Source organism: Cynoglossus semilaevis, chromosome 16, assembly GCF_000523025.1.
Source record: "Cynoglossus semilaevis isolate Cse_v1.0 chromosome 16, Cse_v1.0, whole genome shotgun sequence".
Classification (NCBI taxonomy): domain Eukaryota; kingdom Metazoa; phylum Chordata; class Actinopteri; order Pleuronectiformes; family Cynoglossidae; genus Cynoglossus; species Cynoglossus semilaevis.
This window is the reverse complement of record NC_024322.1, coordinates 1,957,432-1,982,249: the sequence shown is the minus strand read 5'-3', so window position 1 is coordinate 1,982,249 and position 24,818 is coordinate 1,957,432. Positions and strand designations below refer to the sequence as shown.

The 24,818-nt window shown below is 40.6% G+C and overlaps 3 protein-coding genes across 4 annotated transcripts in view; 1 reads left to right on the top strand and 2 right to left on the bottom strand.

The window, feature by feature from the left end:
• Positions 1 to 3,382: 3,382 nt before the first annotated feature.
• Positions 3,383 to 13,767, top strand: ccnyl1 (cyclin Y-like 1). The gene is made up of 10 exons (XM_025064153.1): positions 3,383 to 4,307; positions 6,644 to 6,718; positions 7,086 to 7,129; positions 7,379 to 7,479; positions 7,824 to 7,859; positions 7,947 to 7,998; positions 8,392 to 8,511; positions 9,067 to 9,233; positions 11,190 to 11,352; positions 12,345 to 13,767. The coding sequence occupies exons 1-10, from the start codon at positions 4,145 to 4,147 to the stop codon at positions 12,459 to 12,461; spliced, it is 1,038 nt and encodes a 345-aa protein (XP_024919921.1). The 5' UTR covers positions 3,383 to 4,144; the 3' UTR covers positions 12,462 to 13,767.
• Positions 13,768 to 15,638: 1,871 nt separating this feature from the next.
• Positions 15,639 to 20,300, bottom strand: fzd5 (frizzled class receptor 5). Of its 2 annotated transcripts, none has more exons than XM_025064151.1 (2): positions 18,429 to 20,300; positions 15,639 to 18,108 (listed from the first exon to the last, which is right to left on the bottom strand). In XM_025064151.1, exons 1-2 carry the CDS (start codon positions 19,823 to 19,825, stop codon positions 17,754 to 17,756), a joined length of 1,752 nt encoding a protein of 583 aa, XP_024919919.1. In that variant the 5' UTR covers positions 19,826 to 20,300; the 3' UTR covers positions 15,639 to 17,753. The 2 variants fall into 2 exon arrangements, with proteins under 2 accessions (XP_024919919.1, XP_024919920.1); XM_025064152.1 differs by having other exon boundaries at positions 15,639 to 18,316; positions 18,637 to 20,300.
• A 153-nt stretch (positions 20,301 to 20,453) lies between these two features.
• plekhm3 (pleckstrin homology domain containing, family M, member 3) overlaps positions 20,454 to 24,818 on the bottom strand; it is a 35,615-nt gene continuing 31,250 nt past the window's right edge. Inside the window, exons 9-11 of the transcript XR_003052335.1 lie at positions 23,169 to 23,240; positions 22,664 to 22,745; positions 20,454 to 20,654 (exon numbers count right to left, since the gene is read on the bottom strand). The gene's annotated coding sequence lies outside the window, so the exon portion shown is untranslated. The remainder of the gene's footprint in view (positions 20,655 to 22,663; positions 22,746 to 23,168; positions 23,241 to 24,818) is intronic.

The following is a 24,818-nucleotide window of genomic DNA, read 5'->3' as shown; positions in this document are numbered from 1 at the left end:
TTTATGGATTTTTATGGATTTTTTCACCGACGTGAATCCATTTAAACTTGTATTGCTTGTATTTAAAGGCATTTATGGGAGTTTTTTTTTTTGCATTTTTCTGCATTTTTCATTATAGTAAGACTATAGCCTTGCTTGTTTTTTGTGATACATGGACATGAACAGGTAAAAAAAAGGTAAAAATCACAATTTTGAATGCACAGTCAGAGGTGGAAAGAGTACTAAAATATTCTACTTACTAAAAGTACTATTACTCAGATGAAGGTTTAATTTAATATCACCTCGCAGTTAAAGCCTTGGGGAAGACATAACAACACTGACCTTGTTATCTGGAAAAAGAATGAAAGCCACAGCAATCAGTTTGAACATAACGCTGTGGCTGATTCATGTAAACTTTAAATGTCATAATTACCTTGCCTTAATTCAACCCAGGTCACCACAGTCAGATGTATCCCTTAGGCTAACGGCCATTTTCCCTTTACTTTTCCATTATTATCAAACATATGTCTTATTCTAGGACCTATAACTGTACTTTTACTATTTATTATTACTATTTATTAGTCTTTTTGTATTTTGCAATCATCAATCAAGTCCATAAGCAAAAACCTAAGTTGAAAAAGGTGTCCTCTTGTTGATTTAATGACTCAAATTGTAAGTTGCTTTGGGTAAGTGTCTGCTAAATGTATTGTAATACATTTAATTAGTAATATTTTATTTACTTCAAAACATCTGTTAGTGTCCATTAAATGTTCTAAACATCTGTCTTAATCTGTTAAAATAACAGCATGCCTTCACACAAACCTGGATGCATTGAAGTAATGAGAAAACTGTCATAAAATACAAATAAACGTAAATAAAATTAATTTCTTTATTAAAAATTCATGTTTTAATACTACAATTACTTCCATGGTGTACTAATGATTTCATGAAAATGAACCAAAAAAAAGGAAAACTTGTGTTACTGTTACAAAAAAGTCCAATAAATGAAAGCACCTATAAATACCTCAAAATGCAAGTTTATGCCCCAAGACGTACTCCAAGTGAATAATTTGTGCTAAGAACCTATTCCAACCTATTTTTTACTTACAGTAAAACACTAAGTAGTAAAAGGTAAGCTATAAGTTATTGTTAGCACTTATTTTATACACAGGTAGAGATGGACAGATCACATACTCACAACCACATGTGCTCACAGGATTCAACAAAGCTCCCACCATCAGGAGTGGAACAACTTCATTTTCAAATTCTTCTTTTGGCCTGAAACACAAGATGAAATAAAGAAAACATTCCAACATATGCTCTCAGATGATACCATCTCTGATCTCATCTCATCTCTGTAATTTACTGCATAGTGTTTGTCCTTCCCAGTCCCAATGACAATTGTAAAGATGTTTACAATTTCACAACACTCTGTAACTTGAAATGTTTCTTGTCTTACTAGAGCAGCTCAAAAACGGCCAGGACGATGTCGTTCACGTAACAGAAACCAGATGATTCGAACTTCTTGGCTTGGTGGAGTCCACCGCCCCAGGTGATGGCGATATGGGTCTGCTGCTAGACCTGAAGGGATTAACTTAATCATACTCATCGTTACAATGCCCTACAGTGTGCAAGAACTGCTTTGAAGCAAACACTCCCCGCAGAACAAGCCATTTCTTCACTAACACACAAGTCTTAAGTCGCAAGACCCAAAATGTTTCGACCACTCAAACCAAACGGTCTTGCACATATTTAGTGGTCAAATAACAAAGCGCTATCTCATACAATTTAATAACACGCTGACTGAAGCGACACGTGCGGCTCAAACAGACTACTGTTTAGCACCGGCTGTTTAGAACCGGTTGCCACACTCCGCGATTCGGCAGCGTGCGGACCGTTTAAAACAAACCGTCCACACGCTCTGTTGAATGCTAGTCCTTCGCGTGACGCGTTAGTCGCCAAAGTTAAGAGAACCAGAGATGGAAATACTGTACGTAACGTTGTAAACCTTTTGCCTTGACCCAGTGTCATTTTGCAGCCATCACAGTGGTTAGGGAGACAGGTAGGAAGGTGCTACGTATGTCCTCTGGGCAGAGAAAGGAGGACAAAGAGACCTGGTGGTGGAATGATAAGATCCAGGGAAGTGTGCAGAGAAAGAGATTAGAGTGCAGGCATGGTGGAACAGCTGGAGAAAAGTGTCAGGAGTGATCTGTGATAGAAGAGTGTCACCTAAGGTGAAGGGAAAGGTTTTCAGGACGGTGGTGAGACCAGCCATGATGTATGGTTTAGAGACAGTAGCAATAGGCAGAAGACATGAGGCGGAGCTGGAGGTGGCAGAGTTAAAGATGCTAAGATTCTCTTTAGGAGTGACAAGAATGGACAAGATCAGGAATGAGGTCATTAGAGGAACAACACAGACAGGAAGGTTTGGAGGAAAATCTAGAGAAGCCAGATTGAAATGGCTTGGACATGTGCAGAGGAGGGACAGTAGATACATTGGTAGAAGAATGTTCTGGAGATGGAGCTACCAGGTAGGAGACAAAGAGGAAGGCCAAAGAGGAGATATATGGATGCAGTGAGAGAGAGAGTTGGAGTCAGAGAAGAAGATGCAGAGAACAGGCCAATATGGAAATCAATGATTCGCAGTGGCATCCCCTGAAAAAAGCCAAAAGAAAAAGAAGATATAATATATAACATAAATTGCGTTATTTTACTTCCGCAATATTACTTAGTAAAGCATACAACTTTGTATCTTGTGTTATTCCTTCTATTTCTTTACACGTACATCACAACGCTCTCCATTGCCGCTTCCAGACGCCATTTCCGGCGCAGTGTAGAGGCGTCACACAAGGCCCTCCTGGCGATTCAGTCGTGTGATTGGCTGCAAACAAACGAGACATCTGATTGGCTGCTGACGGGCCCCATGTTGAAAAAATGCATGTGTATCTGGTCGCCGCTAGATGAGTCTCAAAAATCCACAAACAAATGCAGGGCGATTCACAAAGAACGTTATAAATGCTCGTTAGACCATCCACAAATGTATTACAAATAAAACTATATTTGTTATAAAACTAACAAATATCTTCCTGTACATACATTTGTGAATTTTCAAAATACATTTGTGAATCCTTGTTTGTGTATTCATTCTTTTTTAGACAGTTCTAGCTCCATACAATAGAGACACGTCTTCTGTTGTCAAAAAAGGGTGTGGATCCGTGACGATACAAAAATAGCAGCCTTGTAAATACAGTCCATCGGTTTAAATCGTCTACGATTGACAACAACTTCTAACCAATAAACATCATTTTAAAAAGCGTTTGGACCATTTTAGCCAATTGAATTTAAGTAAATTCTTAGAGGGCGGGACTAGAAACCTGTGTGAAGTGGTACCGTTTGCGATCACTGGGCAACAGATGGCGGCTGTAGCGATATCCATGATGTTTGATGGGCTGTAGGCAGCAATGGAGAAGTTCTGGCGGTTGACACATTTGGTTGCAAAATGACGATTCAGTAGAAAACTTAGCTTTTTTGGACACACTGGGAATCTTTTATCCCACGCCCCGACTTTTTGCTCCACCCCTCCCGATTCTTCTTCGCAGGCCGTAAGAAGCCTCGGGCTTGATTTGGAGATACACCGGGCCGAGAGAGAGAAGAGCTCTGGGAAATTGTTTTGAGAAGTATCCTAAAATGTCTTTGCCATAATACCGCATTGCAAAGTTGTTGGGATTTTAACATTTAGACATTCGGTATATTTCGGGATCGCAAATGTTGAGGTTTTGAGAAAAATAATTAAGTTTACTAGGTAGCTTTAATGCTAGTAAGCTACATAGCAGCCAAACTCTTGCATGTTGAATGAATGAACGAACCAGTGAATTGGAGAGCAGTTGGACTTTACTAGCAGATCCTTGTTCGGTTTTTGTGAATAAAATCCAATAGATATTGCCATAGGCTGCAACCGTTTTCATCAGCAGGGCACAGTCATTAGTATAGACCCACAAATGGACCGGAATGCATTTCCTGGGAGTTGGGCAGCGGCGGTTTAGCATACAAAGATACCGTTTGTGACTGTAGTCTGGTTATGTTTTTGACGCTGTTTAGTTAGCCCACATATATTTGCACTACTCGAACTCGGGGGCAACACTGAGGAGCCTACACCCGTTTTGGAATGGGGAACACGGTGTCATGCTGCGTCTCTCCAGAGTCCAGCCCCAAACTACCCTCGAGACAGCCGGCAGAGCGTCTGGAGGAAGTCCAGACCAGCACCGAAGTGAGCGATGATAACACCGTACCCTACCTGCAGCATATCAGCGACAGAGAGGTGCCTGATGGTGAGTGATGCGTACAGCAGTTACACCTCAAGTGTGTTCATTTCGTTTGTCTACTGGGAGGCGGGTGGCATCTTAAGCCAGTCACTGACAGAAAGGGGAACTTCTCGTTACTCCCTTGCAAATGAAAACAAACCATCCCTGATGTGCAAACATTTTCCCTCAAACAAACCCAGTGGCTGTTATCGCTCACTGGATTTCAGTCTTTTGTTGGGATATTAAACATGCCAGCTCTTTGATACTTTTTGTAAACACAGAGCTCTCCTTGACTGTCCTGCAGGATGAGCTACAGTTTGAACATAATCTACAAGCTTAATGTGGAAATACAGTAAAACTATATTTTGCAATTTCTAATCTGGTGACCTTAGACATCAACACATTGCCAGTCACAATGTGTGAAATATGAGAAGTTCTGCAAAGTGACAATATATCCTAATGTTTTCCCACAGACTGACATTCATTCAGGGTGAATAAATTGTCATCCAAGTGCTTCCAATCTTTTTTGTAAACGCTCCGAATCATTTTCCACCTCAGACTGATGTTACTTGACCTTTATGGTCTGGCTTAACTGCAAGTCTTTTAAATACTGGTTTTAGTATAGTTCAGTATCCTTGAGACTTGAGGTATTAAGGGTGTGAAATATTTTGTATAATCAACTGGAAGGCAGACAGGAGAGGTTCGTTCTGTTGTAAAGCAATCGTGCTGATTTTTCCTGACCAGACAGACCTATTTAATTGAACCTGCAGGCAAAGCTGAGTGACATTTAATAAGGTGCTACATACAAAGACGTACAATAATCCAATCAGGTGTATCAAATGCCTGCAGAGGAAGATCTGCCTTGACCTAACAACTTTGTATATGCTGTCTTTTAAAATGCAGTGGGCAGAACCCAGAGAAACCATCTTTAGCCACTGCCAAGTTGCCACACTTGTTTACTTCCATCCTCCTGCCAGCAGTGCACCGATTATGATGACATTCTTGGCACTGCTGGAGCTCAGCACTGCATCATATTGATCACTCTGGGTTCATGTTACCAAGTCATACATTAACAATGAAAACAAACCACTCATCTTTGTGGCGCCACTTGGCAATTAGCTAGTAAGAACCATATTTATCAGCTGCATTTGATGGTTTGTCGTATCACAGGAACAGGAAGAAGTAACGAAAATAAGTAAAAACTACATTTCACAATAGGTTTCATTGACACCATTTGGATAATGTCATTCTAATAGCTGAACATATTACTTTGTCCATGCTGAGCTAATGCTGTTATTTGGTCAGGCGAGCTGCTCAGATGTAGGCCTGAGGTCAGTTTTATTTTCTCAGTGCCCATGGTGCCAATTCTGTTTGACTCCCGGGTATGCTGTGTTCATTCCATTCATGTTGGTGTGGACTGTACAGTGAATGAGTGCAGTGTGATGAGAGCAGCTGCTGACTGGGTGAGGTCAGAATCAGTCTTGCGCTCCTTTCTGCATTCCTCCTGTCTCGTCTTGCTGTCCTCATGTCACAGATGCTGCAATCACCTAATCCCTGTGGCGTTTCTGTAATTTGTTCTCAGCACAGATTTGGTAAAGGAACAATTCAGTTTAAATTGGGCTTTGGTATAATCCCTGAAGTAAAAATACAGCTCTCTTTTTTTTCTCCTAGTGTTTTACCAGAACATAATGTTTTTCACACATCTTTTACTGATTCTGTTTGTTTTATCCTGTATGAAAAGGGATTTCCATCAAAACTTTTATAAACATGTATACAGTTTGTCTTAATATTTGGAAACATTATTTAATGTGCATGACGCAGCTAAAATATATCTTAAAACCACATTTCTTTAAAGTTCCTTCAGTTCTAAAAGTCAGCTGTGTTTCATTTTGACTGCATTCATTTTGGGGGATTTTCTTTTTAAGTTTTAGACAAGTCTACTGAGGTTTTCTCTTTGGCTGCCTGACATATATGATGGTCTTTAGTTTTGATCCCTACTCTAAAGATTTGTGTGGGCCAGCCAAATATAATCAACAACCCACTGAACTTTGTTTCAGATTTCTGACACTAAATCAATCTTTTTCTTTTTGTGCTAAAAATGTTGTTTTACAGAAAAAATGAAAATAAAATAATCTTAACCTTATTGACATCATTTGCAAACGTTGCACTAATTCTCCAACTTGGAAAAAAAATTGGAATTAAACATTTTCCTCTTTACCTTTAAATAATGTGCTGTAACTTTTTTTCTTTGGTTGTTGTCACTAACAAGAGTGAAGTTGCTTCCTTACCATGTCAACCACTTTCTCATTAATACATGGTATCCTTGCATGTTTAATTTGTTTAAACACACACTGTTTCTTCAGAGCTGGCGTTGGAGTCAAACCCTTCAGACCACGCCCGGGCCAGCACCATCTTCCTTAGCAAGTCTCAGACAGACGGTGAGCAACACTAATGTGACACATGTTCATCAGTGATTCACCATTTCTGTGTTGACTTCCTGAAAATCTCTAGAACAAACATAGAACACAAACAAACCACATAAATAAATACAAGAGATGATGATTATGGATAATTTCATCTTTTGAATACTTTGCATTTGGCTTAAATCTACTCATACACTTTAAATAACAGGATCAGCATCTTATTATCATATGTAATTATTAAAGAGCTAGGTCAGGTTTTTGTAGTGCATAAAAAATCCACTAGAGCATCAAGCGCCAACAAAAGATGTATGTTAGTTCAATGTAATTAGTTTTCTCTTTTTGGCTACACATTTTATTTAATTTTAATAAAACTTTTTTACAGAACGAGACAAGAGGAAAAGCAACCACATAAATCATATCAGTCATGTAAGTGTCACCTTGTTAATAATTAAAGCGAAAAGTAAATTGAAGCTTTGGATTGGTGTATTGATTTCTGAATGTTTCATGTTGCTTTTTAATTGTTTTAGTACTTTGTTTTGCATATTGTTATTATTTAATTTAAATAAATTGGGCATTTATTTTATTATGAATAGCCAAACTGGGTTATATTTGTAGAAGTGCAGCGATCGTGTCTCCAGTGTTTATTTATGTGTGTTGTGTTTGTCAACCCTGAAGGTGTCACCTGGACCTCTGTCAAAGAAATACAGCTCCTGCTCCACAATTTTTATAGACGACAGCACCGTTAGTCAGCCAAACCTCAAAAGCACAATCAAATGGTGGGAGAAATTCACACACACACACACAGACACGTGTCCACTTGTGTGCAAAATGCTGCAGACAAAAATACACTAATTTCACATGTCTAAATCCTGTTACATCACAGCCTGCTAACGCTGCTGTAATACTTATCAGATTCACACAGAAGCTGATGCTTTCATGTGAGAAAAAGCCATTTGAGTGGCAATGACATCTCATCACCATTATCCTTTTGTGTTTGTTTTTAAACCTGTTGATGAATGAAGATGTTCAGTTTGACTGTAATCCCACATGAAAAAATTACTCTGTCTGAGATGTTTTCCATGAAGCTGTTTAACATTTACCTCCTTTTAATCTCCTACAGTGTCACATTAGCAATATACTACCACATTAAAAACAGGTACGTTTTATTTGGAATTTAACCCTTGTCATGTAATGTGACAATTGAATTTAAGGTATAACCACTGTGCTGACATTTTCATTCCAGGGACTCGGACAGATCGCTGGACATTTTTAATGAGAAGTTGCACCCCTTATCAGTGAGTATGTTAACGATGAACATGAGTTAAAATACAGAGCTGCTTCATTGTACAACAATGTATTAGCCCCAAACTGACGAGGGGAAAAATCTAACTATGAGAATAAAGACTGCTACAGTTACACTGTTGTACTATTATCAGTCTTATCCCAACAGAAACTTGCATTTTATTTAAGACAACTACATAGTGCACTTAGTAAAAGTGATAAAAATGTTTGTAGCCCTGTGCTCATTTTGTTTATGAAAGAGTCAGGATTTCTCTCCATTCAAATTGATAATGTTGATTTTTTTTCTGCACCCATTTCACACAACTGCAGCCACAGTAGCACATAACAAATGGATAGAGAGGTGAATAAAGGTCAATTTAAAAACAGCGTCTTCTTGTCTAACACAGAGAGAACCCGTTCCAGACGACTTTTCTCGCATCGACCCAGAACACAAATTGATCTACCGCTTTGTCCGAACGCTCTTCAGCGCTGCTCAGCTGACTGCAGAATGTGCCATAGTCACTCTGGTAAGCTGTTGTTATTCACAGCCATAATATTTTAAACTATTGTAAATTTAAAAAATATATATATTAAAAGGCTGAAGTTATCCTTGAGCTTTGTGTCAGTTGTTTGTTCTGTGTTTGTTGGGTAATATTTAGGTTTGACTTGACAAGAGTGACCCAATGCTCTGGCTTATGTGTCTTATAATTCTTGATCCTCCGCTAGAGGGCAGCAAAGTCACGTCTTAGAATCATCGTGAGAAGAAAAATATCCCTGTGTGACACTGCTCTGTGGTTGTTATGACAAATAAATGTCACAAACAAAGTTGTCAGTGTCTAAAATATTCAAAACATATAAATGAAATATCTCAATAGTTCTTATATCTTAACAATATACCAATTCTACATTTTAGTCAGAAATTAGATGCAAGAATTATCTCTACATTCCATGCAAAAACATAATTTTCTAGATACAAAATTAATACATACGTCATGCATAATTTTTTGCATTTCTAATTAAACTTTTGTGTCAATTTCTAGTTGAATGTTTTACACTCTTTTAACATTTTTCTTTTCCCAAAGGTGTACTTAGAACGCTTACTGACCTATGCTGAGCTGGACATCTGCCCGGCCAACTGGAAGCGCATCGTCCTAGGAGCCATCCTGTTGGCCTCCAAAGTCTGGGACGACCAGGCCGTGTGGAATGTGGACTACTGCCAGATCCTTAAAGACATCACTGTGGAGGACATGTGAGTTTTCTGTTCAAATAAAAAAAAGACTTGATATCCATTTAAATGTATTTGTTTATCTCATTTTCTTTGTCCTCTGCATTTAACACATCTGTGAAACCTGAGCAGTTCCCTGTGTTTTACTGAAATTAGCAGAGTATTCACAGCTTCTTCAGACATCAATTTAATATTTTTAAGAGTAACCAAACAGCAATGGCAATGCTAATGCTGTTTTGCCACAAATCTTTATACTTTTAAGCTTTAGTTGCTCCAACTAAATCTCTTGAGGAACTTTGTTTTTGCCACATTTGGAAAAGAACTAAAACAAAAGTCGACTCATGAGAGTTTCTGGTTTTGTTTTCTTTAAATTTGTGACATTTAAAAGTTCTAAAGTTCAGATGTTTTCCGATATAACTTCAACTTTGTATATGCTTTTTGACAACTGCGCTGCATTATTTGTGATTTGAACGTATAACCTTCGAATAACTGCCAGAGCCTCAAACCTACGTGTGGAAAACAGAGGCTGCTGTCTACGCCTAGTCCAGATCACATTTACTAAAGTAGTTTTTTGTGCAGTGCATTATTTCCAGTGTCACACAGTGCTGGCCACTAATAGGAAGAACATATAAACATGGTTGCACTTGAAGCAGAATAAAGTGCTGGAGCAGATGGGAGTTGTACAATATTATCTGTCACTCTGTCAATAATCTTGTGAAGAGGCCAGAGGCTACACATGGAGCAGCCAGGCTTTATTTCCTACAATTGCTTGTATATGAAAGAGGTTGAGAGTGTCTCCTGGTGCAGAGGTGCATGTACTATGTGCATATGTGTTCTCAGTCCAAGAGCCCACATCTCCCTCCGACCCTCCTTACTCTCATATACTGTAGTACGTCTGACCTACACACTCTATGCTCTGATTTCACCGCTGCCATTGTGGTGTCTTTGAGTCTGCTGGAGTCTGGCTGTAGACAGGAAGAGTAGAGAGAGGAACAGAGAATTGGAGGGGAGGGTCTCAAGTGCTCTCACTCCTTGTACATAATGGCCCGGGCTCTCGCCCACTCCATTAGTTGCCCTGGGAGACCAGACATCACACACACTCCTGCTCACTCGCACCACCTTTGCTGACCAACAAAGCATCCCGGATGCGGTCTCCTTGACGACGAACCTGCCTCAGTGTGCAGTGATGGTGAGGAGAAGAATGTTGAAGCTTGTAGATTGGAGAAGGACCAGTAATAACTCCAGCTGATTGGTCTGAGATACCTGTTGGGTTAACATGAAGTTGACTTTGAGTAGACAGTTGGCTTTGACAAATTTCTGTAACTTCACCACAACACTTGGAATTTTACATTTTACAGAAGAAAGACCCTATAGATTTCTACATACATAACAATATTTAACCTAAGACCTAACCAGCCACAGACTGAAGGTCAGAGTTTCGCCCCTTTTGTCTTAAATGTGCAGAGGCGTATCAGTAACCTTTAAGGGAAGGATATAGTATTATAATTATTATATTTTTTTCATATTTTTCTGAGCTTCTAATGGAGGACTTTACATCATCCATGGATGTGTCAGCAGCCAGTGATGCCTTCATGTACCAAAACTAAGCTTAGTTAAAACGTCAGGCACACTACTCCAGCGGTGCCCCCTGATGGAGGTCAAGGTCATTCTTCGTCAAGTCAAGAAAACTCCCACATTTTCCCATGTCCTTAAATCTAACACTTAGCATCTCCAGGAAACAAGGGTTGTCTGCTTATGGTCTGTTTTTCCTCTCATGCTCGAACTAAATTATTATAAGCTGTTGAACTTTTGAATGCAGTCCACCTCACTTGTTTCTGTAACTGTTTATGTGGACCATCATGCATCTGTTCACTCTCATCTTTAATTTGGAGCGCTGCTGTCGCTGCAGTCGAATTTCCCACTCGATGTTTAGCACAGAGTTGAGACTGTTGACACTCAGGTGCCTTTTCCACTCTCCAGGAACGAGATGGAGCGTCACTTCCTGGAACTTCTCCAGTTTAATATCAATGTGCCAGCCAGTGTCTACGCCAAGTACTACTTTGATCTGCGGCAGCTGGCTGATGACAACAACCTCAGCTTCCCCCTGGAGCCTCTCAACAACCAGCGTGCCCAGAAACTAGAGGTGAGCTCCAAAGACATGGACCAATCTTCATACACCTTCATATCTTTCCCTTCCCTTAACCTTTCTGACACGATTTGGGGACAGTTGTTCCAGTACAAAGCAAACCAGGGGCCATTAGAATATAAACACTTTTCTGGTTTAAATAATTTATCTTACTCTTGGTGTGATTAGTATTCAATAAAAACAACCTGTGAACTAAAGCTGCCCTTTAAAGCAACTTTTAAAGGACAGAAATTTGCTGCATTTCTCAATAGTGCATTAATTATGAAGGCGTCATCGCCTGAGTTAGACCACAGTCCACACACCGAGCTCTCAGCTCTGAATTCAGAAATGTACAAAATTCAGCTTTTTGTGTGTGCAAAGCCCTGTGTTCAATGAATTCCCATAACCTTCAGTTCAGACTAGTCTTCTTATATGTATCTTCCCATGTTTAAACATCTGACTGACACATTACCACCACTGAGCGGTGGGAAGCTGTATTGTAACTATCACTTGTAACAGTCATTATAAAAAGTCTGTGTAGGTTCTCATTCATTCAGGTCATTTTATCTAAAATTTAATTTTTTACAATAGTAGTTCAAAAATAGTTACATCGAGGGAAACTGGACGGAGACGGTTTTTTGAAGACGTTTCACCTCTCATCCAAGAGGGTTCTTCAGTTCTGGGATTCCTCCTGGAGCCTCAGGCAGGGCTGAGAGGAACTGAAGAAGCCTCTTTGGTGAAACATTAAAAAAAAAAAAAACTACTGCGTCCGGTTGCCCTCGATGTAACTATCTTTGAAACATTGTAAAAATTCATGGCCATAACTGCAAAATTGAAAGTATCATTGCTGCCTTGTACATATGGGCCTTGTGGTTAAGAGTCACCTAATTAATGAGCCATAGTTGAAAATCTTTTTTTTTTTTTTTGAATTATTTGACTTCCACTGTGTAGCACCTTGGTCTACCATGATCTTTTAACTGCATGTTTTTTTTTTGTTTGTTTTTTCTCAGGCAATTTCAAGACTATGTGAAGACAAATATAAAGACCTGAGCAGGGCAGCAATGAGACGGTCCTTCAGTGTAGACAACCTGATAGGTATTCGATGCTCCAACGCTGTCCTGTCATAGGTCACACCTCTTCGGTCTGCTGTCTAATGTCCCAGTAACCCACAGTTAGTGTCCAGTCTAAGCATGTTTGTACACTGAGGAGTCAAACAGGATTCAGGCTGGGAATGATGCAGTGTGTCCTGTGATGACATGACAGCTGCATGATTACCATTGACATCGTAACTTTTGTTTTGTTTTGAAAGTTTATTTATTTTTTAACTGTCCCTTTTATTCCAGATGAAGTTTAGAATGATTTGTTCTATCACTGAAGAAAAAAAAATGGGCTTACAAGTGTCAAATTTACTTTCTTTTTTTATACAAAACAAGTTTGAATAATTCTGTTTAACCTTAATGATAATTTTGTGGTAGTCTATAGTTTATTATTCACAAAATCAAATGGATGAAAAAAGCTCATTTGTCTGCAGAGAGTTCATCAGAACCAAAATCATAGACTGAAGAAGAACTGGATGGAACCACCTCCCAGTAACCTAATGGGAAAATCCTGAAGTTGTTCCATTGATGTTAGAATAGTTCCGTTCGTGTTATAGTCTAACATCTCCATTGATGTTGGAATAGAAGTCTGTGCAGAACAAAACTACTTTCCACATTACACAAACCATTTTCTCATGACACTCTCTACAGACATGAGATCTAAGAATGAGGGGCTTTTTATAGTTTGTTGAATAATTAATCTATAGAATATCACTAAATTCCTTTTTTTTAAACTAAGATAAAATACTGATTCTTGTAAATGCAAGTTCAAAAACCAAAAGTAACTTTTTTGAGAGTGTAAATCGAACCTGTTTACTGTTAATACCAGTGGTGTTCCATTCAGTTGAAGTCAGTTATTCTCCCATTTGCATAGAGCATGTCTCACGTAAGAAGTATTAGAGCATAAATATACTGCAGGAGTTGGCTGGAGATGGAACACAGTCAGTCTGATGTTGTCTGTTGTATGTGTGTGTCTCTGAGTGCCAATCTGAGAACTCACCACAGGACACACTCATTTGATTCTGAATCCCTTCTGCTGGACTCTTTGATTGATAGCAGTTAGATTGATGTCCTGTAACGATAGCTCAGTCCAGACTCAGTATTGTTCCCTTCACGTTCTCCCATCCTAACCCCCTCCTCAGAGAGATTGGACCCTGAGCAGAGCCTTCCAGAGAACTACATAGATATAGAGGGGACAGAAAAAGAAGAGACTGTTGGAAACTCTCCTCCTTTTTGCTTACTATGTAGGCCACTAGCTGTGAAAATGTCGTGTTTTTAATTGAACAAAAAACATTTGCAGATGGAGTATTTTAAATAAACACTAATCATGTAACAACCAGGTGTCAAGAGACTCTGTGACTGCGATCCTTTAAAACCACACCCACTTTTAGGATGGTATGTAGCAGATAATTGATGACCCATCCCCCTATTCAGTGTTGGTTGTTCCAGATGGGCATAGATGGCTTCTTTCACTCCCCTCTCAAGTCACCTGTCCTCCTTATCCAAAATATGGGAGGGCGACCCCATTAGGACAGGACTCGGCAGTATATCTACATCTTAAAGAAAGGGAATACTCTTTCAAGGACACAGAGGTGCATATTTTGGAGAAGGAGGACAGGTGGCTTGGTCAGTCAAAATATCACCAAAAAGAAGACTGTAGTCTGACTATTACGAAAAAATAAAATTAATAAAAAATAAAAGTCCCAGAAATGCCTCAAAAGGCATTTATCACAGTTTATGCCACAAAACCTGCTGCCAAGTAAATGTGTGCTAAAAACCCCCAAAAATATTTTCTGAATATTTCAAAATATCACCAAAAATAAGCAAGAATATAATCGTACTATAACAAAAAATTGTAATGTTTCTCATCAAATTAGAGCCTTCTGGGAAAAAAAACTTTGAAAAAGATCGGATTTATTTTGGTAAAATCCTAATTTCGCGTCATGTGGTCAGATGTTGAAAAATAAAATTTCTAATTATTTCTCTTTCTGATTCCAATTATGTTAAAATAAAGGTAAACTTAAGTCAAAAGATAACATTTTTTGTACTTAAATAAAAACGTACTTACTGTACTGTACTGTCCATCGGGGTCGCGGGGGCAGCAGTCTCCATGACCGCTACCCAAATCACACTGCACGGGACCTCGTGAACCTTTCTGCGGGTGGTGACTCCACTGGAAGGCGCCTATCGCGTGACTGTGTTTTTTTTTTTTCAAAAACAGAAACATTTTTAGTAAGTCTTAATTCTTAGTGACTAAAAGAACAGGTTCAAGGTATATTAAAAAATATCTTATCAAATAAAATTGCCTAAATAAATGCTACGGCTAGCTGCCTTTTTCTCCCTCTCATAAAGGTGCCCGTTTCTAAATACAGAACGAGCAACCACAATTTATTCACCTGTGGAGAATGGACAGAGGCACAAATAGCTGCTTGTTGCTCCAAAAATCGTTCGATAATTTCGAACGCGCTATTCCTGCGCGTAGGGGCGTCAGAGTTCAGTTTGTGTAGCGGTAAGTGCAGTAGCCTCTGTTTATCCATAGGGCACGAGTAGCGACGCTGCTGCGGTGGAAGAATCCGGTGATTGGTCTAATCCTCCCAAGCAGGCGAGACACCAAATTTAACTTCAGGACTCGCTGAGCGGCGAAGTTTACTTGAAGACGGGACGGGCAGAATTTCGTGCTTCGTAGCGAGAGTTGTGTCGCCGGAAGTTGCGTACGGAAACGCTTAAGGGAACGTTAATACAGAATCGATTTTTAATTTTATGAATCGATTCAGAATCGTAGACCAACAACTATAATTTAGCGTGTCATTTTTGGTCAAATGGTCAAAAAAATTCAAAATGAATAAAATATACAGTAACTCTGTGGCGCTTTGGCCCAGAGGCAATGCCTCTGTCATTGGTGTGGAACCCCAGAGTTCACCTCCTGGGCAGAATCGAATCCCGGTTAGGTTGGTAACTTCCAGTGGTCTCACCACCAGCGGTAAGGTTGTGAGGGGTTGGTACGGTGAAATGTGACTTGGGTGGCGGTCATCGAGACTGCTGCCCCCGCGACCCGGTAACGGATAAGCGGATGAAAATGGATGAAACCACCCGAACCGGTATTCAATCTTGCCCAGGAGGTGAATCCCCGGGTTCCACACCAATGACAGACACATTGCCTCTGGGCAACTAATATTAACATAACTTAATATCATATAAAAACTCAAATTACTGTTCAACCTGTGCACATTTTTTTTTATTTTTTCACACAAGTATAACATTTCCTCAGGATCAACCACATATACACTCAGTTATAGCATTAACATGAACAAAGTCACAGATGTGGTGAGACACTAAAGTATTTCAATAACATTATCTGAAGTTCATCAGTCTGACAGCAGTTTATATTTTTAAAAAAAAAATCCTATCGTCGTCTCACTCATCCCAGACTAATAAATTAAACATGTTCTCTACTCTATGGACAAACCATAATAACAATTATTATTGTTATAATGAAATTATAATGAAAATGATAATCAAATGGTCAACAACACTGACAAACAGCAGAGACAGAAACTGAAGATTTCCTGTGAATCTTCTAAGTCACCGCTTCTTCAAGAGTGAACATCGCAAGGATTTTTTTTTTTTTTAGTTTTGGAGAAGAATTAAGGAAGTTTCAGTGCAGACGGAAAACATCTCTCTTGTGAAACTCCAGAATTGAACAGTCACACTGCTAACAAGTCTGAACTTCTATTCCAGTGGAATAATCATTTTAAATACATGCTCCGACTGTTTGCTCTGGTTAACATTTTTTTGTCTGTTTGTTTTTTTACAGTTTATTTACGCTCATTAACACACTAACCTGAACTGAACTCTGTTTTCGGGGCGCAGACAAACCAGAGACACAGACTGAACCGCAGATCTCTGTAGATACGATAAGTCACTGCTCACTGAGGAGACCATTGTTGCTCAACTGGAACTAAAAGGCTCCTTAAAAAAGTTCTCAGAATGAACTAGTGAACTTCTGGAGTGTAGGGGATTCAGTCACTGAAACTGACAAAACCAAGATCAGATCACAACATTGTTTAATAAATTACTAATCATTCAGATTTTGTGTCAATTAGTAAATAGTTATTTAATCAATAAAATACAGACTGTTGTCTATAGGTTGTTGACTAAATGTTTGTGCATAATTTAACATTTCTGACTCCTGACTTTCCTGTCTTTTCTCTAGCAGTTGGTAAAACAGTCAAAATGTGTTAAATGTCAGGAGGAAATAGGACAAATGCAGAGCAAATCTTGTTTTTTCTTTTGGAAATGGCTGTGTTTTTAAAATAATATTTCAATTGTGGTTTACTTTCAATACTGGTGTGTATGTATAAAGGCTCTGGAATCGAACCCATAACCTTCTGGTCAACCGACACCAAATCACAGCCAATGTGGATATACTTATGTTTTTTGTTAGCATCAATGATGGGAAGTTGTTGAAAAAGGTGAAGCATTTTTATCAAAATGTCGTTTTTCAGTTATCATATCAATCTTTATTTATCTTAAAGATCAACATCAGGGATGGCGAAATATTTTTAGTAGTTAATGTAATTTCATTATAATAAAAAAATGTAAAGAATTCATACCATTTGTTGACACATTTGATTTGATGACTACAGTCGTCAAACCCGAGGATGTCTTGAAACTAAAACCTGCAGTTCCGCCTAACACCAAAAGATGGGAGTAAAGGGCAGCGTCAAAGGCAGCACATCCTCCATCGTTCATCCTTAAAACCGCCTTGATAGTTCACATGACACTGACAAAACTAGTTCACATTTCACACACAGACTGACAACAGTGTGAGAGTCACGTCCTTATAAGAGGTTATATCTGTTTTTCCTTCTATTCTCATGACTCACACAGTTTTGATAAACAAATACTTTTTCTCTGCACATTTTTAGTTTTCTGTTACAAAAAAAAAAACAAAACAAAAAAAAAACAGAATCACTCACAAACAATATGTACAAAAAATGTTCTATACATGTGGCAGTGGCATTGGTTGGTTAATAATTCAACAAATCAGAACTAATAAACCTAATATACAGCTATTTCTTTCAAATTTACAACATATGCACAAAATATATACAGAAATAAATACTTGCCCTCCTTCGACGCTCAATGTGAACAGGAAGAGATGAGGCACATGAAGAATTCATATATTTCTGTTTGGTCAGCTGATTGAGATCTGTCAAAATGAAGGAAAGATTGTTTAATGCTTTGTTGTTTTTCCCTTTTATTCAAAGCTGATCCTCAGTTCGCACAGTCCTGCACATTTTCCTGTTCTTTTCTTCAAGTTCATATATGAGAATGAGCAGCTTTGTGATACATCCCTGAGGTCAGTCCAGACCCAGTGTGTCCGGTCAAAGCCGTACTGGCCTCACTGTACATGGAAGGTGGAGCATTGGCCTTCTGTAGCCAGCAGGGGCAGCACCGGGCCACAAACCTCCTCCATGACTCCAAGGTCTTCCCTGACCAAATCCAAACCCCTGAAGTGATGCCCACCACTAAATACATGAAATATTTGAGCATGAAAACAGCATAGTCCGGGCCGAGGCCCAAACGCTGGCGCTCGGACTGGCAGGAGCACGCCAAAGCTCGCTCCCAGCCCGGGCGATAGTGCTGTTCATAGACCAGGCAGGCCACCACGATGGTGGCGGGGACGGTGTACAACACTGTGAATAGTCCGATGCGGATCATCAGCCGCTCTAGTTTGTCCGTCTTGGTGCCTCCTTGTTTGATGATACTTCTGATACGAAAGAGAGAAACAAATCCGGCCAGAAGGAAAAGTGAACCGGTAAAGAGATAAACCACAAGAGGTGCAAGCACGAATCCCCTCAGACTCTCCAAACTTTGGTTACCAACGTAGCAGATTCCAGCCACAGGGTCTCCGTCCACAGAGCTGAGGGCCAGGACGCGCGCCCGCGGCGGGGGCGATATTGCTGTTCATGGCCCGGGCGGCCCCCCACGATGGTGGCGGGGACGGTGTACAACACTGTGAATAGTCCGATGCGGATCATCAGCCGCTCTAGTTTGTCCGTCTTGGTGCCTCCTTGTTTGATGATACTTCTGATACGAAAGAGAGAAACAAATCCGGCCAGAAGGAAAAGTGAACCGGTAAAGAGATAAACCACAAGAGGTGCAAGCACGAATCCCCTCAGACTCTCCAAACTTTGGTTACCAACGTAGCAGATTCCAGCCACAGGGTCTCCGTCCACAGAGCTGAGGGCCAGGACTACGATGGACTTGATGCTGGGGATAAGCCAGGCGGCCAGGTGAAAATACTGAGAGTATCCTGCGATGGCTTCGCTGCCCCACTTCAACCCTGCTGCCAGGAACCAGGTGAAGGACAGCACCACCCACCAGATGGAGCTGGCCATGCCGAAGAAATACACCAACAGGAAGACGAGGGTGCAGAGAGCTGGACCAGTGGTGTCGTAGAGGATGTGCAGGTGGTCGCCAGAACCACCGCTGGAACCGCACGCCACTCTTTCGTGACCGGCCACCAGGCGGATGATGTAGCCCAATGAGACAAAGAGGTAGCAGGTGGCCAGGAAGATGATGGGTCTCTCTGGGTATTTGAAGCGTTCCATGTCAATGAGGAACGTGGTCACAGTGGTCAAGGTAGAGATAAAGCACAGCACAGACCACAGGCCGATCCAGAAGCTGGTGAAGGTGCGTTCGTTGGCTGTGAAGTACTCTTGGTGACAGGGTTGGGCGCAGTTGAGAAGGGGACCCGTCTGGACCCGACCGTAAAGAGGGTGAGACTCCCTCTTGATGGGGAGCAGTGGGTCTCGACAGCGACACTCCCTGTCACACTGCTGAGGGCTCGGAGGTCTGGGCCGACCTTTAGGGGTCGATTTAGAAAACGGGGGAGCCAGGGTGGTGGTTTCACTGCTGTTCTGGTCCATGCACAGGGTCTCGTCGCCCAGTTTGGGCAGCTGCTCACAGCTCATCCTCTCAGGCCACTCGAAGCCGTACTGGCTCATCAGAGGGGAGCAGCCACGTTTGGCCCGTTCACACACAGAGCGGCAGGGTGGCAGGGGTTTGCGGTAGTCCGGCAGGCAGATGGGGGTGTACATACTGCACAGGAAGAACAGCAGGTCCGGGGAGCAGCGGATTCGGACCAGAGGCCAGAACTGGTGCACCTCCAGCCCAACCTCCTCCTGGGTGTCATGGTTGAACTGATTGGGCATGTAGGTCAGGTTGTATCCGATACCTTTGCACATAGGCACCGTTATGGGCTCACACACCAGATCTTTGGAGGCTCCTGATGTTGTACCGCAACCACTGAGCAGCAGCAGGAGCAGCATGAGGAGCGCCGTGAGGGATAAGCTCAACGGTGCATCCATCATCCAACGGTGCACCATGACGCCAACGAGAAAAAACTGAAAAAGTGACTTAAACAAAAACAAAAAACCCCCAATATATATTAATCCAAGTCCTAAACTGATTCTAATAAAATCTTAATTCGAGAGTTCATCTCCACATGATGTCCTTCTCCTGCAGGAAAAATAAGATTCATTCTGCTGCGAGGTGGAACTGGGAGAAACAACCTTTGAGCCTCTTAATGATTAAAACAAAACAAGTCCAACTCCGGAGGCTAAGTCCAGACTGTGCGCCAGGAGAGTCTCTGCTGTCAATCATTCACCAGGTCTTCCGCAATCACAGCAGAGAAAGTTCATCTCCGGTGGTCACGTTCCAATAAATTTAACAGCCCTGTAACACTTTTACCAGCTCTCTGTGTGCACAGCCACCGGCCAACGATGGAAAATCTCTCACCATCATCAGTGGGAGACTCGAGTGGGTCCAGGAAAAAAGGGAAAAATGAAAAATTTCAACACTTAAAAATGAGGAAAATGTCCATAAATAAAGTCTCTGGACTCTGGACGCAGCTCCGTGCGTAAATGGCAACTCCGCGTCCAATTCTTTCCGGTTTTCATTCCGTTACCGTCGCGCAAAAAACTTTCGGTCTCATGTTAGGAAGTTTTCGGAGTCTTTTTCTGTTACTGCCTGATGTAAATCCCGACTTTTCTCTGTCACACTTGTGTCGGTGTCGCTGGAGATCAGCGTCCGCTCCGACCGATAAGCAGGACCTGAATGAACCTGAGTGAAACAGCAGCAGCAGCTCCTCATCCACGCTCTGTGGTGATGCGTTCAAGGACCGCTGGGAACCACACGATTTCAACTTCCCTGAAACTACAGTGAGAACGATTAAGAAGGCCTTTCTATATCAACCCACACCTCAATAAATAAATGTTCAAGAGTTTGAAAAGAAGACTAACTGATTCTTGTGGCCAAGAAAAAGAAAAGCTAATTATGTGGGTTTGTTTTATTTGTCATATTCTTTAAAGCATCTGATGTCACATTATTTTATAGTATTTTATTTATAAAATAATCTAAAAAAAGATATAGATAAAGATATAATCAGATAAATTATCTTTCAACATTTTAAGAAATCAAAAACACTGACGATGTGAAGTTTTTAGTGAAACTCTCCGGTGGACTGACGGCCAGTGAACGCATCACAAGTTGTATTTATGACTTCCTGCATTAGGAAGAGTTTACCAGAGGAGGAGGAGGATGATGATGATGATGAATACGGTCTGTCCACAATTTGACGAAGCCAAATGACCGCACGCGCACGCACAGGTAGAGGGAACCCACAGAGATTATTTAGTGACTGTGTAGTTTTAAGAAAGTAAACTGTGTCTGTCACTGATATTTTCTAGTTTTTTTTTTTTTTACTTTTTAAAGGCATCGTCTCTCAAACAGTGACATCTTCTTTGCCCATTTTCAAATAATATAAAAAAAACTTTTCTGAAAACTGTCTTTCTAAAAGCAAGACAGAAGATTTGGTGAGAACCTATAATAACTCTGCTGCGATACCTTTAGTTGTTTCCTACAGAGAATAATCATTTTAATAATAATTTAACGTACATTTGAGATTCATGTGAAGCGACCACAACTTCTATGGAGGGAAAAGATTCAGTAAAAGGAAACTGTTAACATATGAAAAAACTATAATCTGCATAAATGCAAATCAAAAATATATTTTTAAAAATTCAAATAAATGGGCAAAAACAATTTGATGATTCAGTGATTCTGCTTTCGCACAAACACAGGGAGACACACTGACCAAAGGTCAGTACACCTTCTGAGGGACAAAGGTCTGTGTGTGTGTATGTGTGTGTGTTTAAGTATTTAAGATGTTGTCCTAGCTTTACACATGCACTCGTCACTGTTTGCTTTTAGTTATCAAAGTTACCTCAGTGGAGGGTGATGAGCTACACACACACAGAAAGAAAGAAAGAAAGAGAATGAGACAGAGAGACACACACAGAGAGAGAGAGAGAGAGAGAGAGAGCTCTAGGTGCCAGTCCTGTTTGATTAAACCTGGAGATGTGTTCTGCATCACTGGCTAATCAGGTAACCATGGAACACACACACACACACACGCACGCACACACACACACACACAAACACACTGCTCTTCTGTGTTTACTGATTGACACACTCAGTCACTTGGTTTTAGAATTTAGGTTAAAAGTTTAAATTTGCTACTTAACTACAGGAAGCTATACACACAGAGAGGGAGAGGGAGAGAGAGAGAGAGAGAGAGAGAGAGAGAAAGAGAGGCAATCTACACAGGTTCAAAAGTCTTAACTCTTAATCTACTTCAAAAGTTTAATTGGTAATTATGAGTAAAACAAAAGTAAAACGAGTTTCTACACTAAAGAAGATGTTACTGCGTAGTCAGATTTATTTTTAGAATTATATTCAATTCACAAATTGCTACAAGCTAAAGAAATATAATAAAAAAGCCTGAACAGGATACAAATGAACCAATAAAAGCAAAAATAGCTTAAAGATTCTGTATCCCAGAACTATGCTAAAATAAACTAACAGCAACAAAAAAACAAGACAGATTAGCCAAAATAAAACAAAAAATAAAAAAAACAACTAGAAGTTAATTAGTCCTGGTCTAGTCTATCAGCAAACAGTAGAGCATAAATAGTTAACTACCTACAGTACGAGTTAACTAATAAGTACCCAGTAATCACTGAGAATCAGCCATACGCAAACATTAGCCAAATGTGGCTAAAGGTAAGTCAAAACGCAGCAAACTAGAGAAAGGTCGGGTGAGAAATGATCAAAATGAACCAAAAACATAAGGTAGGACAAAAAATAAAAAACTCAAATCTTACATCAAGTGTCACTGAGTCAGTTCAGGGGTTTCTCACTCTTGGCTCCACAAGTGGCTTCATGTGTGGTTTACTGCGTCCAGTGCTGCGGAGGAAACACAGCAGAAAATGAAAAACAAATCTGTTTCCATGAACTTTTCTGCAGTCGTCCTGGATATTGTAAACCTCCTTTGTGTTCAGCCTGGTCACACCTCTGGATTATTTACTTATGTGTACCCCCCCGTCCCCCCCCCCCCCCCCCCCCCCTCAAAGTGTACTAAAGGTTCTGTTTTCTTTCATGCAGGCGCAGGATTGAAAAGTAACATGTAGGGACTTGGAGTTTGTTTGACGGACATGATCCGTCACAGTGAACCAATAGCACGCCTGCTTTGTTTCTACAGTTGTCTTGCTAATGTGTGGCAATGTTTAGTTCTGACAACAGTCTACAAGAATGGAAACTGGTGGAAAAACACAGAGGTTTTGTTGCAGTTTTACAAATAAATGTGTTTGCTGTAACAAGTGCACCAACCATTGTCATTTTCTGATTCATCACGACCGCCAGTCTTCTCCATAGTCATGACAAAGATAACTTAAGCTTCACCTGGAAGATAAAAACAAATTAGCACGGAAACAGTTAATATTTTTGCAGCAAAGTAAAAACCAAAATGGGAAACATAAGAAAATGTAACTGAAACTGGAATATATTTTTAAAAAGGTCGTAGATGGCATTAGGTCAATTTAAGATAAGAATAGTTTGGCTAATAATTAGCCAAACTTAATGGTCCTAAGATTGTCAACATATAGTTGGCCAAACATTTGTTAATAAATAGCCAAAACGTCAACAAACACTCAACAGTGGAAGCAGATTTGGAGACAAATTAAGTCATGATTAGAAAACCTTTTTTTTTTAGCCTGATTAAAGCTTGCCTGAGATTTAAACTTTAGTTTACTCAAAATAGTCCTACCTTGAAGTGAGTGAATTAAAAAATAACTGTAAGCTGGTCAATGGAAGAAATAGCCTTGAAATAGGCTCAAGTATTTTGCATACTTTTTAAAAACATTTTTAAGTTAATTTAGCGAAAAAAGTTAAATCAACACAAGTTGAGTGTAGCTCATTTTAGTGTATCTTATCACTAAGAGTTAGCCATGAAATAGAGTAAGAGGTTAGCCAAATACAACTGTGACCTGAGAGCTCAGTGCACACAGAGAGTTTGGAGATTTACAACCAATTTATAAGTCCAACATTTTCTTCAAATGTGTAGAAAATGACAGAGTCTGGTTGGTCGTCGTCCAGGTTTGACTTCTTCTGTTTTTGACATGGTTGTGGTCCTGGATCAATGACTTCAGCATTTTTAAGAAGTCTCCAGTGATTCACTGTTTGGACTCTCTGTGAGGAAAGTTGCTTAAAGCCTAATAACAAATGACAAGGAATAAAACCACATTTAAATTGGCCTTTAAGTAGAAAAACAGTGGATTTGGCCTCTAACGCTCACAAAGGCTCAGACCTGCTGAAGCTTTGGACCAGACCAGACCAAACCAGCCTCTGAACCAGCAGGTCACTGGAAACAACTGGGGCCCTGCCAGCTTTTGTGTTGCAGCTCACTAAATGTTGGGGTAGAGTGGGCCGTGTGTGTGTGTGTGAGAGAGAGAGTCATACACTCATTCTGGAGAGCAGAGGCCCAGTTCTACCCTCTTCTGTGACCGTTGTGCACCTCCCTCCTCCTCCACCACCTCCTCCTCCTCCTGTTTTTTTCCTCTGTCCTCTTTTTTTCCCTTAAACTGTCTTTTGTTTTCATTTTTTCGTTGGCATTTCTGCCCCGTCGTTGTTCAGCCCTCAAATCAGTCTTGACTGGCCCGCGGGCCACTGGAGAAGCACAAAGGCCTTGGTTCTACTCGCTACAGTTGATCCATTGTGGGCGTCCCACAATGCACTAATTGGCGATGACAATTAAGCGCGGTCGACACTCAGCTTCAATTTGCCCGCTGCTCCGAGCGTCACGCTCTCTGAGGCTCCTGCTCTCTCAGACGACAGGCAGATTCACTCAGGCAGGTGAAGTGGTTTGGAAGATCTTTCCTGACCCCAGGACCAGCGGATGACAAAACAGTCTTGCGACAAAGTCTGTTGTCCTCCCTCCCCCCCCCGCCCCCCCCCCCCCCCCCCCCCCCCCCCACCCCCCCT

Coding starts and splice junctions, on each gene's coding strand:
- ccnyl1 (XM_025064153.1), top strand. CDS start 4,145: ATGGGGAACACGGTGTCATGCTGCGTCTCTCCAGAGTCCAGCCCCAAA. Junction 6,719..7,085: donor TAGCAAGTCTCAGACAGACG/GTGAGCAACACT, acceptor ACTTTTTTACAG/AACGAGACAAGAGGAAAAGC. Junction 7,860..7,946: donor TACTACCACATTAAAAACAG/GTACGTTTTATT, acceptor TTTTCATTCCAG/GGACTCGGACAGATCGCTGG.
- fzd5 (XM_025064151.1), bottom strand. CDS start 19,825: ATGGTGCACCGTTGGATGATGGATGCACCGTTGAGCTTATCCCTCACG. Junction 18,109..18,428: donor TTGTACACCGTCCCCGCCAC/CATCGTGGGGGG, acceptor CGTCCCCGCCAC/CATCGTGGTGGCCTGCCTGG.